The following is a 16,396-nucleotide window of genomic DNA, read 5'->3' as shown; positions in this document are numbered from 1 at the left end:
ACAGAATCTACAGCCTGGACAGAAAGTGCAGTATCAGGTAATTTTAAGTTCATCAGTTCAGATTAAGCTCTGATAAAAGAAGAGTGCTTGCTACATTATTCCAGGTTATTCTAATATCCAGGAAAATTTCAATGTATCACTTATTTCATAATAAACAATCCTCAATAATCCTTTTGTTCCACAGGACCTACAACTGGAACAGAAAGTCCCAAAACAGGTAATTTTAAGTTCATCAGTTCAGATTAAACTCTGATAAAATAAGAGTGCTTGCTACATTATTCCAAGTTATTCTAATATCCAGGAAAATTAATAATGTGCCACTTATTTCATAATAAATAATCCTCTCTTTCCACAGGACCAACACCTGAAAAAGAAAGTCCAATATCAGGTAATTCTAAGTTCATCAGTTCAGTTTAAGCTCTGATAGAACAAGAGTGCTTGTTTGATGCTTCCAAGTGATTCTAATATTCAGGCAAAATTCAATGCATAACTTATTTCATGATATAATAATCCTTTTCTTCCACAGGTTCTACACCTGGAACAGAAACTCCAATATCAGGTAATTTTAATTTCTGTAACTGGGAATTCTTTTAACATGGGCGAACCTAATTGGTTTTTTTTTAAGACAGAGATTATTTTCAAATAAATAATCATTAAAATATCTCTGGTTTTCCTAGGAACTAGCCCCACTGCAGGATCTACACCAACAGGTAACATCAAACACATTCTTCTTTATAAATCTGTACTCTTCCTTATGAAAAAAGCACCCGTGCCCAAACTATAACCCAGTAGATAGTTCATCAGCTCATTTTTAGCCCCAATTGAATGGGATAGCTTACTTCATTGTTCCAAGTGATTCTAATATCCAGGGAAAATTCAAAGTATAACTGTCACGATCTCAGTTTCAAACAGTCAGTAGAACGTGAGCCCTTGGACCACTGCTGAGGAGCGGCAGCGGCAGGCAAGGCCCCCAGCTGGGACTGGGCAAACAATCAATGCAGGAGAAGCTGTAGACTGGCAAAGCTGGAACATTCAAACTGGAACCACCGGACTGGAACTACAGCAGGAGGCAAGCAGGGAATAAGCAGGACAGAGAAGCAGAACTTCACCTGCGCTTGACCACTGTTACCCAGGGGTTGAGCCCCCAGGTGCAGGCAGCCGGCAGGACTTACTGGGTTCCAAGATGGCCAACGGACAGGAGCTCTAGAGAGGAGCTTCCGAATCGGGAGAGCATCCAGGCCGAACCAGCCCTCTGGGCTGTCTGGATCGCGAACTGGAGAGGCTCCCGAGTAACCAATGATCGGGAGATAAAAGGGGGGCGAACCGTAGCCGTATTTTCACGGCTTCGGGCAGCCACCCTAACCGCTGCACCTACCCGATCGCGGACAGCGGACCATGCGGTGGACAAGGCAAAACCCAACCACATAGCTACAAACACTATGGCCGCTGGGCCGTGGGAGTGGGCAGCGGAGAAAGAACCGGACACCCGGACATGTTGAGACCTGTGGGCAGTCTGCGGAACTTAGCTCCTGCGCTTCATGCATGTCATTGCTGGCCGGATCGGGCAGTGAAGCTGAGCGGTAGGACCTGATCGGTCAGGGAGGCGGAGAGTCGAGAGGCTGGCGGTGCGGGGCGAGAGGTCGTGAGCAGCGAAGTGGGGCGATCGACGAAAGGCTGTGCGCCGCGGGAGTGGGCAGCGGAGAAAGAACCGGACACCCGGACATGTTTAGACCTGTGGGCAGTCTGCGGAACTTAGCTCCTGCGCTTCCTGCATGTCATTGCTGGCCGGATCGGGCAGTGAAGCTGAGCGGTAGGACCTGATCGGTCAGGGAGGTGGAGAGTCGAGAGGCTAGCGGTGCGGGGCGAGAGGTCGTGAGCAGCGAAGTGGGGCGATCGACGAAAGGCTGTGCGCCGCGGGACCGCGCGTCCACATTGCAGCCATTCGTCCCTCGTTTCCACTGCCTGGTAACTGGAGCAGGGTGAGCCGGGTGATTGAGGTGGGGGCGAGGCAGCGGGTGATTGGCGCCTGGGAGTGCTGCTCCTCGATTGCAGGTATGTTCCTTTGGCGTGGGGTGCCTGGAGACCTGGGGCAGCTGACCCATAGTCCCTGATGTTGATCCTTCTGAGAGGAGCTTGGGGAGCCAGGTGACCTGGGGCAGCTAATCCCTAGGCCCTCGTGTTGATCCTCTCCCTCAGACCTCAGACCCATTTTCATGTCTTTGTGATCCCTGCTGGCTCTGTCCTTGCCTTGCCCTGCCGCCCTGCTGCCAGCTTGCTCCAGTCCTTCAGCTCCGGCCTGTTCCAGTCCGCTGCGCTGCTCTCCTCTGCTTCTGCTCCTGCTTCTCTCAATCCGTCTATTCCGGCTTGTTCCGGTCCTGCTGCTCCTCTGTCTTCTGCTCCAACCCATCCCAGCTTATCTGTTCCAGCTTGCTCCTGACCTTCTGTCCAGCCTGTCCCAGTCCCAGTCTGTTCCAGCTTGTTCCATCTTGTACCAGTCCATCTGTTCCAGCATGTCCCAGCCCTGCTGCTCCACTGTCTTCTGCTCCAACTTGTTCCAGTCCATCTGTACCAGCTTGTTCCAGCTTGTTCCAGGCCGCCTGTTCCAGATTGTTCCAGTCCATCTATTCCAGCTTGTTCCCGTCCGTCTGCTCCAGCTTGCTCCAATCCGTCTGTTCCAGCTTGTTCCAGTCCGTTCCAGTCCTACTGCTCCAGTCCATCCATCTGTCCTTCTGCTCCAGCTTGTTCCAGTCTGTCCGTCCAGTTTTTCCAGTCCGTCCATTCCAGCTTGTTCCAGTCATATCGCATCTGCCTGCCTGCTATCAACCAACCTGCCTGCTTGCCAGCTCATCAACTTGCATGCTTGTCTGCCCATCAACTTGCATGCTTGTCAGCTCACCAACCACCTGCCTGCCTTCAAGCCTGCACAACTACCTAACTGCCTCCCCGCCTGCCGGCTTGCCAGCCCATCCACCTACCTGCCTGCCAGCTCACCCACCACCTGCCTGCCTCCCAGCCCTTCAACCTGCCCATTAACCTACCTGCCCTGACCACCCATCAACCTACCTACCCACCTGCCAGCCCCTCTACCTACCTCTCCACCTGCCATTCTCCTCAGTCACTACATTTGCGCCTCAGTCACTACTTATGGCCCCTATACACATTCTCCTCATCGCCCTATCCCTTCCTAATCTTTTCCCCCTCCCCCTACCGCTGTCTACCACAGGGACTCACTGCCCATCCTTGTCCTCTCCCGTCCTGCTCACTACTGCAACACCCTACCCACCCCCGCCCATCCCTTCACATCACTCCTTTTCCCCTCCTCCCTCCTAGCTCTCAACCTTCATCACTTCCTTCCTGCCATTAACTCATCCCCATTCCTCCTAAGCACACCCCGTCTTCGTCACCTTCATCGCCCTACCTCCCCCACCCTCCTCCGCACTCTTTTGCTCCTTCTCCTGCTATCTGCCGGAGACATCAATCCCAATCCAGGTCCCCCACACCCGTCCTCGTCTTATCCATGCAAACGTTTCTGGGATGTCTCCAATCTCATCTCTATTCCCCTCCTCCCCCCTCCTCCCTCCCCTTCTCGTGTGCCCTGTGGAATGCCCGCTCTGTTTGCAACAAACTTTCCATCACCCATGATCTCTTCATCTCCTGTTCCCTTCAACTGCTCGCCCCTAACTGAAACCTGGCTCTCCCCTGACGACTATGCCATGGAGGTTATCTTTTCTCCCATTCTCCCCGCCCAGTTGGCCGCGGTGGCGGCGTCGGGTTACTACTTTCGCCCTCCTGCAGCTTTCAACCTCTCCTCATACCGCAGTCTCACTGCTTCTCATTCTTTGAAGTTCACTCCATCCATCTATTCTACCTGATGCCACTCAGAGTTGCAGTCATTTACCGCCCCCCTGACAAGTCCCTCCCCTCCTTCCTTACCGACTTCGATGCATGACTCTCTGTTTTTCTTGAGCCCTCATCCCCATCCCTCATTCTTGGAGACTTTAACATACACACTGATAACCCCTCCGACTCATACGCTTCTCAGTTCCTCACTCTGACATCCTCCTTCAACCTCCAGCTGAGCTCCACCACCCCTACTCACCCATCTGGCCACTGTCTTGATCTCGTCCTCTCCTCTACCTGCTCACCCTCCAATTTCTGCGCCTCAGCTCTTCCTCTCTCTGACCATCACCTGATCACCTTCACACTTCATCACCCTCCCCCTCAGTCCCGCCCAACAATTACCACTACTTCCAGGAATCTCCAGGCTGTTGACCCTCCCACCTTATCCTCTAGTATCTCTGATCTCCTCCCTTCCATCTTGTCCTCCGAGTCTGTTGACAAGGCTGTCTCCACTTACAATGCCACTCTCTCCTCTGCTCTGGATGCCCTTGCACCACCCATCCCCCATCCCACAAGGCGTACTAATCCCCAGCCCTGGTTGACCCCCTGCACCCGATACCTTCGCTCCTGCGCCCGATCGGCTGAACGCCTCTGGAGGAAATCTCGCACCCATACTGATTTCATTCACTACAAATTCATGCTATCCTCCTTCCAGTCCTAACTATTCCTCGCCAAACAGGTCCAATTGACTAAGTCCCTCAGCTCTAAACCTCGTCATCTCTTCGCCACCCTTAACTCCCTCCTCAAAGTGCCCTCTGCTCCCACCCACCCCCTCACTCTCTCCTCAATCACTGGCTGACTACTTCCATGACAAGGTGCAGAAGATCAACCTCGAATTCACCACCAAACCATCTCCTCCTCTTCACCCTATAGCCCACTCCCTCAACCAACCAACCCTTGCCTCCTTCTCCTCTTTTCCTGATATCACCAAAGAGGAAACCGCCCATCTTCTTTCCACCTCGAAATGCACCACCTGTTCCTCAGACCCCATCCCCACCAACTTAACACCATCTCTCCTACTGTCACCCCCCCCCCCCCATCTGTCATATCCTCAACCTCTCTCTCTCCACTGCAACTGTCCCTGACACCTTCAAGCTTGCTGTAGTCACACCTCTGCTCAAAAAACCATCACTTGACCCTACCTGTCCCTCCAAATACTGCCCCATTTCCCTCCTACCCTTCCTCTCCAAGATACTTGAACGCACCAAATCCAAAGGTCACTACTCCATCCTCATCCTCCTCGACCTATCTGCCGCTTTTGACACTGTCAATCACAATTTACTTCTTGCCACACTGTTCTCATATGGGTTCCAGGGCTCTGTCCTCTCCTGGTTCTCCTCTTATCTCTCCCACCGTACCTTCAGAGTACATTCTCATGGTTCTTCCTCCACCCCCATCCCGCTCTCTGTTGGAGTTCCTCAAGGATCTGTCCTTGGACCCCTTCTTTCTTCAATCTACACCTCTTCCCTGGGCTCCTTGATCTCATCTCATGGTTTCCAGTATCATCTCTATGCTGACGACACCCAGCTTTATTTCTCCACACCAGAAATCACTGCGGAAACCCAGGCCAAAGTATCGGCCTGCTTGTCCAACATTGCTGCCTGGATGTCCAACTGCCACCTGAAGCTGAACATGGCCAAGACCGAGCTTATTGTCTTCCCACCCAAACCCACTTCTCCTCTCCCTCCACTCTCTATCTCAGTTGACAACACCCTCATCGTCCCTGTCTCACCTGCCTGCAACCTCGGCGTCATCTTCGACTCCTCCCTCTCCTTCTCTGCGCATATCCAGCAGATAGCCAAGACCTGTCGCTTCTTCCTCTACAACATTAGCAAAATTCGCCCTTTCCTCTCTGAGCACACCACTCGAGCTCTCATCCACTCACTCATTACCTCTCGCCTTGACTACTGCAACCTACTCCTCACTGGCCTCCCACTTTGCCACCTATCCCCCCTTCAGTTCGTTCAGAACTCTTATGCACGTCTTATCTTCCGCCTGGACCGATATACTCACATCACCCCTCTCCTCAAATCACTTCACTGGCTTCCGATCAGGTACCGCAATCCAGTTCAAGCTTCTCCTACTAACCTACAAATGCACTCGATCTGCAGCCCCTCCTCTCTAGCCTCATCTCCCCTTAAGTTCCTACCCGTAACCTCCGCTCTCAAGACAAATCCCTCCTTTCAGTACCTTTCTCCACCACCGCCAACTCCAGGCTCCACCCTTTCTGCCTCGCCTCACCCCATGCTTGGAATAAACTCCCTGAGCCCATACGCCAGGCCCCCTCCCTGCCCATCTTCAAATCCTTGCTCAAAGCCCACCTCTTCAATGTCGCCTTTGGCACCTAACCACTCTACCTCTATTCAAGAAATCTAGACTGCACCAACTTGTCATTTCGTCCTTTAGATTGTAAGCTCCTTTGAGCAGGGACTGTCCTTTTTGTTAAACTGTACAGCACTGCGTAACCCTAGTAACGCTCTAGAAATGTCAAGTAGTAGTAAGTAGTAGTAGTAGGATTCTCACACCAGACACAGGACTCTAAACAAGCTTGACTAAAACAGGGTTCTGGACTCCTGGCTTCAGGAGACTCAGACAGGGTATTGGATATGGAAACAAGCTTGACTGAAACAGGGTTCAGGATTAGGGTACTCAGACAGGAGGGAAAGGAAGCCAAAAGCAGACAGGATTGGAATCAAAACAGAGGTGGTCACAGGCAGGCAGACAAGACAAAGCTGAAGTGCTAAGTACAAAGGATTAGGGGTTCTCAGGCAGGAGGGAAAGGAAGCCAAAAGCAGACAGGGTGGGAATCAAAATAGAGGTGCCCACAGGCACGCAGACAAGACAAGGGTGAAGTGCAAGTAGCTGACTAACACAGACAGAGAGTAGAGCAATGGCTGAAGCTCCAGTAACTAACAAACACAGACAAAGAACAGAACTCTAGGCAAGAGCAAACAGAAGTGCCACAGGCACACTAACAAGAAGCAAGGCAGAAGCAGGGTTCAGGATATATGCACAAGCTTGGCAGAAACAGGGGTTAGAAGATTCACACAAGCTTGGCCGGAGCAGGGGTTCCAAACAGAGGGGAAAAAGCTGAAAGCAGACAGGGTAGAAAGGAGCAGACCACCTGCACAGCAGAGAGCTAACAGGAGAATGCTGGCTACAGCAGACACTCAGGAAGACAGACCAGGCAGCAGAACAGAACCAAGACTTGAAGGCTGCCAAGCAGCCACAAACAGGGACACTGACAGAACAAGGAAAAACAGAAGAGCTGGAAGCCCACAGACAGGAGTACGACTAAGCAGAAGGGCAAAAGCCCACCTAACAAGGCTAGGAAAACCATGCAACAGCACACCGACTAACCTGGCGACCCTTGGCAATGCAAAGGCCTGGAATAGAAGAACACCAGTTCCTTATCAAGGCCCTGACTGATGATGTCACAACTACAGGACACAGGCAGGAAGCATACTGAAGCACAGAGAGGCTTAACACACACAGGTGCAGTATAGTGGAGTAATTAGAGCCATGCCGGAAGCAGCCAGCACACAGAGACAGAGCTAACTCCTCCTCCTCAAGGCTCCCATGTCCCTACAGGAGCTTTCAGGTCTCCACGGGTAACTGTGATGAAATCTACCGATGGGTTTCAAAACATGAACCTGGATTACTGGACTGGAAGTAACAAGTAAATCTGGAACTTGAAAACAGAAATGGCTCTGGTAAACAGGAGGCTCTTTTGAACAGCTGCTAGGCAGGATCAGAGTCTTGGATGCAACAAGAGGAGTCATATTCAAAAGGAACCCTCTCCTGAGGGAATCCACAACTTCGTTGACCTCCTGGCACTCCAATATAGTAGCAGGAACTGGGCTAGAGCTAATCCCAACCTGGAATCTGAAGCTGGACAGGAACTTGAACTGGACTTACGACTGAAACTTGGCGTGGACTCAGCGCCTCAGCTGGAACTGGAGCTCTGAGCAGGAGTGGGACCTGGACTGGAATCAGACGTCAAACTGGAACTGGACCCCGGACTGGAATTGGAGTCTTGACTGGAACTGGAACTCGAAGTAGGCTCCGCACCTGGGCTGGCACCGGAATTCAGACTGGACTCAGCCTCTTGGCTGGAGCTGGAACTTGGTTCGACATCTTGGCTGGAACTGGAACCTGGCCTGGATTCAGCATCCTGGCTGGCACCGGAACTCGACCTGGACTCCGCGTCAGGGCTGGAACTGGAACTCGAAGTAGGCTTTGCACCTGGGCTGGCACCGGAGCTCGGACTGGACTCAGCGTCTTGGTTGGAGCTGGAACTCGGTTCGGACTCAGCATCCTCTTGGCTAGGAGCACCACTCAGGCTGGACTCAGAACTGGAACTTGGCATGGCATCAGGACTTGAATCAGGACTGGAATTCGAACTGCAACTCGATCTGGACAGCATCTCGGCCGGAACTGCAACTCAATCCGGACTCAGCATCTCGGCCAGAACTGCAATTCGGAGTAGACTCAGCATCTCTGCTAGAACTGAAACTTGGAATGAACTCAGCATCTCGGCTGGAACTGGAACTCGGGGTAGACTCAGCATCTCGGCTGGACTCGGCACTCGGCGTGGACTCAGCATCACGGCTGGAACTGGAACTCAGAGTGGACTCAGCATCTCGGCTGGGACTGGAACTCGGAGTAGACTCAGCATCACGGCTGGAACTGGAACTTGGGATAGACTCAGCATCTCGGCCAGAACTGGAACTCAGAATGGACTAGGCTAGAATTGCCACTCAGACAGGACTCGGCGGCTCGGCTTGAAACACCACTTGGACTGGAATCAGAGGCTCGGTTCGAAGCGCCACTCGGACTGGAATTAGAGACTTGACTGGAAGTGTCACTTGGACTGGAATACAAGGCTATGTTCGAAGCGCCACTCGGACTGGAGTTGGAGGCTTGGTCAGAAGCGCCACTCGAATTGGACTCAGAGGCTTGACTGGAAGTGCCACTTGGACTGGGATCGGCGGCTCGGCCAGAAGTGCCACTCGGACTGGAATCAGAGGCTCGGTTAGGAGCGCCCCTCGGACCGGAATTAGAGACTTGACTTCCAGTATTGTGTGCTGCCCTTTGGTCTCCCGTCTGCGCCCAGGGTCTTTACTAAATGCCTGGCAGTAGTCACAGCATCGCTATGCAGACTAGGAGTGCATGTGTTCCCTTATCTCGACAATTGGCTGGTGAAGAATACCTCAGAGGCAGGAGCTCTACAGTCCATGCAGATCACTATTCAACTGCTGGAGCTGCTCGGGTTTGTTATCAATTACCCCCAAGTCCCATCTTCTCCCTCTTCAAGAACTGGAATTCATAGGAGCTCTGCTGGATACACAGACGTCTCGTGCCTATCTTCCCGAGGTGAGAGCAGACAATCTTCTGTCTCTTGTTTCCATGGCCGGAGCGTCTCAGCAGATCACAGCTCGGCAGATGTTGAGACTTTTAGGCCATATGGCCTCCACAGTTCATGTGACACCCATGGCCCGTCTTCATATGAGATCAGCTCAATGGACCCTAGCTTCCCAGTGGTCTCAAGCTACGGGGAATCTAGAGGATGCAATCCAGCTGTCCACCGATTTTCACAATTCCCCTCTGTGGTGGACAATAACGATCCAATTTGACCTTGGGACGTTCCCTTCAAACTCCTCAGCCACAAAAAGTGCTGACAACGGATGCATCCCTCCTGGGGTGGGGAGCTCATGTAGATGGGCTTCACACTCAAGGAGCTTGGTCCCTCCAAGAAAAGGATCTTCAGATCAACCTCCTGGAGTTGCGAGCAGTCTGGAACGCTCTAAAGGCTTTCAGAGATCGTATGTCCAATCAAATCATCCTAATTCAAGCAGACAACCAGGTTGCCATGTACTACATCAACAAGCAGGGGAGCACCGGGTCTCGCCCCGTGTCAGGAAGCCGTCCAGATGTGGCTTTGGGCCCGCCGTCACGGCATGTTTCTCCAAGCCACGTATCTGGCAGGCGTAAACAACAGTCTAGCCAACAGTTTGAGCAGGATAATGCAACCTCACGAGTGGTCACTGAACATGGGCGTTGTCCGCAAGATTTTCCGAGGGTGGGGCACCCCCTTGGTGGATCTTTTTGCCACTCAGATCAATCACAAGGTCCCTCAGTTCTGTTCCAGACTTCAGGCCCACGACAGACTAGCGTCAGATGCCTTTCTCCTTCATTGGGGAACAGGCCTTCTGTATGCATATCCTCCCATACCTCTGGTGGGGAAGACTTTGCTGAAACTCAAGCAAGACCGCGGAACCATGATTCTGATTGCTCCCTTCTGGCCGCGTCAGATTTGGTTCCCTCTTCTTCTGGAGTTGTCCTCCAGAGAACCATGGAGATTGGAGTGTTTTCCAATCCTCATAACTCAGAACGAGGGGGCGCTTCTACATCCCAATCTCCAGTCTCTGGCTCTCATGGCCTGGATGTTGAGAGTGTAGATTTTGCCTCCTTGGGTCTTTCAGAGGGTGTCTCCCGAGTCTTGCTTGCTTCCAGAAAAGATTCCACAAATGGAGGAAGTTTGTTGTTTGGTGTGATAGCAAGGCCCTAGTTCCTCGCTCTTGTCCTACACAGACCCTGCTTAAATACCTTCTACACTTGTCAGAGTCTGGTCTTAAGACTAACTCCGTAAGGGTTCATCTTAGCGCAATTAGTGCCTATCATTATCGTGTAGAGAGTAAGCCTATCTCTGGACAGCCTTTAGTTGTTCGCTTTATGAGAGGTTTGCTTTTGTCAAAGCCCCCTGTCAAACCTCCAACAGTGTCATGGGATCACAATGTTGTTCTCACCCAGCTGATGAAAGCTGAATTCCTGCCATCTGAAGTACTTGACCTGGAAGGTAATTTTCTTGGTGGCGGTTACTTCAGCTCGTAGGGTCAGTGAGCTTCAAGCCCTAGTTGTGCATGCTCCTTATCTGCAATTTCATCATAACAGGGTAGTCCTCCGTACGCACCCTAAGTTCTTGCCGAAGGTGGTGTTGGAGTTCCATCTGAACCAGTCAATTGTCTTGCCAACATTTTTTCCCCGTCCTCATACCCGCCCTGCTGAACGTTAGTTGCACACCTTGGACTGCAAGAGAGCATTGGCCTTTTATGTGGAGCGGACAAGCCCCTACAGACAGTCCGCCCAAATGTTTGTTTCTTTTGAACCCAACAGAATGGGAGTCGCAGTCGGGAAATGCTCCATTTCCAATTGGCTAGCAGATTACATTTCCTTCACTTATGCCCAAGCTGAGCTAACTCTAGAAGGTCATGTCACGACTCATAATGTTAGAGCCATGGCTGCGTGGGTGGCCCACTTGAAGTCAGCCACTATAGAAAAGATTTGCAAGGCTGCGACATGGTCATCAGTCCACACATTCACATCTCACTACTGCCTTCAGCAAGATACCCGCCGCGACAGTCGGTTTGGGCAGTCGGTGCTGCAGAATTAGTTCGGGGTTTAGAATCCAACTCCACCCCCCTAGGCCCATTTTTATTCTTTCCAGGCTGCACTCTCAGTTAGATGTTTCTATTTTTAGGTCAATCTCAGTTATGTCCTCGCCATTGCGAGGCCCAATTGACCTTCTTTGTTGTTTTGAGTGAGCCTGGGTGCTAGGGATACTCCATCAGTGAGAACAAGCAGCCTGTTTGTCCTCGGAGAAAGCGAAGATACATACCTGTAGCAGGTGTTCTCCAAGGACAGCAGACTGATTGTTCTCACAAACCCGCCCTCCTCCCCTTTGGAGTTGTTGTCCTTTAAATTTTGCTTTTGCACATAACTGAGCGGGACTCTCGGGCAGCGGGCGGGAAGACGGCCGTGCATGCGCGGTGCACACACCACGCGAGCCAGAAGGTTCTCTCAAACCTTTGAAGTTTTTTGCTTTGAAAAATTCCGAAGGTGGGGGCCGCCATGGATGCCGACCCATCAGTGAGAATAATCAACCTGCTACAGGTAGGTATCTTCGCTTTTCTGTAACTGATTCTTCTTTTAACATTCACATTTTACTCTAATCTGGTAGAGTAAATGCTGCCCCAATTATTGTTACTTATTCAAAATGAATCACTGATGTAAATCTTTTTTTCTACCTCTTCTAGGAACCCCTGAAACTCCTAAATCGACAGTACCAGGTAAACATATTTTTTGATTCATTGGTTTTTAATTTAACTTTATTTTCAAATAATAAGCAAATTAGTGTGAATGGAGAACAAAGCACTTTCAAAAAGAGTTCTTTCATTTAAATTCACATACTGCAGCAGGACATGTTTATCCACTCCTATCCTAGCTGAGATAATATTTAACCATTTCTCTGACCTCATGTGCATCTTTCTTTAAATTAGACAATTTGGGGCCCTTTTACTAACGTACGCCGAATTGGAACTACCGCCCGGCTACCATGTGCCCCAGGCGGTAATTCAATTTTTGACGCACACCCAAAACACGTGGTAGAAAATATTTTCTATTTTCTACCACGTGGCGCTTACCCGGCAGTTACCCGGTTAGCGCGAGAGACCTTACCGCTAAGTCAATGGATGGCGGTAAGGTCTCAGGCTGAATATGGACAGGCATTGGCTTTAATTTTGCTGCACGTCCATTTTCGGCTAGAAAAAAATATGCCTTTTTTTCAAAGCGCTCAAAAGTTGATCTGCACACGTCCAAAACACACACCTACACCAGTGCAGGGGCACTTTTAGTAAAAGGGCCCCTTTATTTTTTAACTCCTCTTGCTCTCTTACCACCATCTCTCTGACCTCAAGAGCAACTTTCTTTAAATTAGTCACCTTGGGGTCCTTTTACTAAAGCATGCCAAAAATGGCCTGTGCTAGTGTAGGCTCGTGTTTTGGACGTATGAAGGTCCATTTTTCAGCACACCTGCAAAAAAGCCCTCTTTTTTTTTAGCTGAAAATGGACGTGCGGCAAAATAAAAATTGTCGTGTGTCCATTTTGCATTGACTTAGCGGTAAGGTCTCAAGCATTGACTGGGTGGTAATCATCAGCACACGTACACTGCTGATTAGTGCACGGTTAGCGCCATGCACCAGAACTTTTCCAGTGTATGTATTGGACGCATGTAAAAATTAGAATTACTACCCAGGGCATGCATTAGCCGGGTGATAGTTATAATTTGATACATGTAGGTGCATATGCACCTTAATAAAAGGGTCCCCTTATTTTCTGACTCCTCTTACTCTCTTACCTATCTAGATGTTTCATCTTTGCTTATACCCTACAGCGTCAATTAAAATGTTCTATTATGTATTGTGTTGACATTGTAAGTAGTATACTATCCGCCTGATAATCGAAAGTGATGGGCGCCCATATTTCGACCCAAATTGGGAGATGGGCGCCCAACTCGCAAAAGCGCCCAAATCGGTATAATCGAAAGCCAATTTTGGGTGCCTTCAACTGCACTCCATCACGGAAATGGCCAAAGTTGACAGGGGTGTGTTGGAGGCGTGCTGAAGGCGGGACTGGGACGTGGTTATCGGCTGAACAGAAATGGGTGGCTTTCGCCGATAATTTTTAAAAAATAGGCGTTTTTAGCGAGAATTTAGGGCACTTTATTTTTACTCTTTTTTTTCACGAACAAGTCCCAAAAAAGTGCCCTTAATGACCAGATGACCACCGGAGGGAATCGGGGATGACCTCCCCTGACTCCCCCAGTGGTCACTAACCCCCTCCTACCACAAAAAAAGAACTTTCAAAATGTTTTTTTCCAGCCTCAATGCCAGCCTCAAATGTCAGACCCAGCTCCCTGACAGCAGTATGCAAGTCCCTGGAGCAGTTGTTAGTGGGTGCAGTGCACTTCAGGCAGGTGGACCCAGGCCCATCCCCCCCCCCAACCTGTTACTTGTGGTGCTTAATGCTGAGCCCTCCAAAATCCCCCAAACCCACTGTACCCACATGTAGGTGCCCCCCTTCACCCCTTAGGGCTATGGTAATGGTGTAGAATTGTGGGCAGTGGGTTTTGGGGGGATTTGGGGGGCTCAGCACACAAGGGAAGGGTGCTATGCACCTGGGAGCTTTTTTAATGTTTTTTTTAATTTGTAAAAGTGCCCCCTAGGGTGCCCAGTTGGTGTCCTGGCATGTGAGGGGGACCCGTGCACTAGGAATCCTGGCCCCTCCCATGACCCAATGCCTTGGATTTGTTCGTTTTTGAGATGGGCGCCTTCGGTTTCCATTATTGCTAAAAACCGATAGCGCCCAGCTCAAAAACGCCCAAATCCTAGGCATTTGCCCCGCACAACCCGTATTATCGAAAAAAAGACGGGCGCCCATCTTTTTTTGAAAATACGGTTTGTCCCACCCTTTCGTATGGCCGCCCATGGAGATGGGCACCCATGGAGCTGGGCGTTCGTGTTCGATTATGCCCCTCCATGCCATGCTTTGAATTGCTATTTGAATATTTTTACTGCTGCAATTCTCTATTGCTCATATTTGATTTTTTTTTCCTACTGTACATCGCCTTGAGTGAATTCCTTCAAAGGGCGGTAAATAAATCCTAATAAATAAAATATTAACCTCAATAATCCGTATTTTTCCACAGGATCCACACCTGGAGTAGAAACTCCAATATCAGGTAACCAGTCACTCTCGCCAATCATACAATAAAATAATCTCAGTCACCATCCTACTTTATGGCAGAAATTGTCTGCAGCTTTTATAATACTAAAATTCACCAATCCAACATTTTCAACAGTAATACATTGTATTTTACCTTATCTCCCACCAGAGTGGCCTAGAACCCCCCCATTCCCCAGTCTTAATGCTAGTCATTCTTGACCTAGCCTGTTACCCACATAAACCAATTTTTTTTGCAGAAAATATTGCAAGCGAGACTTTCAGTGATGCCAAGTCCATGCCTCAACTTGAGGCGGTGTCGCACCCAAGCATCTCATGTTTCCCAAGCATACATATCATGTGCATAACAGAAGTGTTAAAAAGTTGTCATAAAACAAAAAAAAAAGGGAAACTCCAAATCACTGGATGCATGCCTTTTTTTCCTGGGCATTCGCAGACCATCGATGCTTACCGAGAGACTTTTCTGTGCATGTGCGTGCAGAAATTCCATGCATCTCATTTGCATGCGATTTCCTTTGAACATCGGTCACTGTTTCAAAATCAGTAAATTCAACCGTGGCTATAAATGCACATGTTATTTATCAACAACTTTGGAGCATCTGCCCCTTAGTTTGTAAAATGAATGGTCATGCTGGATGCAGCCAATACTTGGACGTCCATTCCTCATGTATTTTAGAACCAGGCTGTATGTCAGCAGATCCTGTTCTAAAATACATGAGACATGGATGTCCATATCTAATATCCTTCCATACTGTATTTTTTTTTAATTACGCCTACCTCTCCTTATTTATGCTTCTTCCTTATTTCCATTATTTACTCATTTATTTCCATACACCTATGTACCTCCAGTACTAATTCAGACTCATTTTATGTGCCAACTGTGCTGAATGGCCAAGGGGAACAAATTGAGGGACCATTACTAGTTTCTGCACCCTGTTCTCTCTTCAACCACCCATAATTCACCAGAGTAGCAAGTCAATAGGTGGTTGCCACACTCATAACCGCTACCCATTTAAAACTAAACACTACCCTAAGCTGAACCCTCTTCCCTCTAGTCAATGATTCACCTTCCTGCACCCACCTGCCAGCATCCAGTTACACTTGGCAACAGGACTGAGTCCAGCTTCCTCCCCATTTAGATATACCGTATTTTTCGGACTCTGACGCACTTTTTTCCCCCCAAATTTGGGAGGAAAATGGGGGGTGCGTCTTATAGTCCGAAGGTAGCGAGTTCCCTCCCTCCCGCCCTCCCCCCGAGTTCGGGATCGCCCTCCCCTTGGCCCTGTCACCACTTCTCCCCTACTCACGTCACGCGATGTTCCCTGGTGGTCTAGTGACGTCGGGGCAGGAAAGAGCCCCCTCTTTCCTGCCCAGCGCGCTGCTCTCTGTCCTCCTGTATGCTGCCTGACGGTCTCGGCGAGATTCAAAATGGCCGCCGAGACTTCAATTCTCGGCGGCCATTTTGAATCTCGCCGAGACCGTCAAGCAGCATACAGGAGGACGGAGAGCAGCGCGCTGGGCAGGAAAGAGGGGGCTCTTTCCTGCCCCGACGTCACTAGACCACCAGGGAACATCGCGTGACGTGAGTAGGGGAGAAGTGGTGACAGGGCCGGGGGGAGGGCGATCCCGAACTCGGACAAGACGCACCGGAGCACCTAGGTTTTAGAGGAGGGAAAAAGGAAAAAAAAATTTTCCTATTTCCCTCCTCTAAAACCTAGGTGTGTCTTATGGTCCGGTGCGTCTTATAGTCCGAAAAATACGGTAAACCCTCTCATTACTGGACCTAAAGTTTGGTTACATGTGCAGCCCCATTTTAGACAGAATGTAGAAATCAGAATTGATACTCCTAAATCAGGGCATGTATAGTTCTAGTATTATTTTAGAAAAGAATCTGTTAACATAGATCTCTAAAATA

At 49.9% G+C, this 16,396-nt stretch overlaps 1 protein-coding gene across 1 annotated transcript in view; it reads left to right on the top strand.

Moving 5' to 3' along the window:
• The window catches only part of LOC115479047 (mucin-2-like), a 245,734-nt gene that overhangs the window by 160,065 nt on the left and 69,273 nt on the right, over positions 1-16,396 (top strand). Inside the window, exons 153-159 of the mRNA XM_030216763.1 lie at positions 5-37; positions 185-217; positions 356-388; positions 527-559; positions 678-710; positions 11,997-12,029; positions 14,447-14,479. Of these exons, the coding sequence (XP_030072623.1) occupies positions 5-37; positions 185-217; positions 356-388; positions 527-559; positions 678-710; positions 11,997-12,029; positions 14,447-14,479 (231 nt within the window). The remainder of the gene's footprint in view (positions 1-4; positions 38-184; positions 218-355; positions 389-526; positions 560-677; positions 711-11,996; positions 12,030-14,446; positions 14,480-16,396) is intronic.

Source organism: Microcaecilia unicolor, chromosome 10 (assembly GCF_901765095.1).
Source record: "Microcaecilia unicolor chromosome 10, aMicUni1.1, whole genome shotgun sequence".
In the NCBI taxonomy this organism is placed as follows: Eukaryota; Metazoa; Chordata; class Amphibia; order Gymnophiona; family Siphonopidae; genus Microcaecilia; species Microcaecilia unicolor.
Note: the sequence above shows the minus strand (reverse complement) of the source record. Positions and strands in the feature narration are given on the sequence as shown.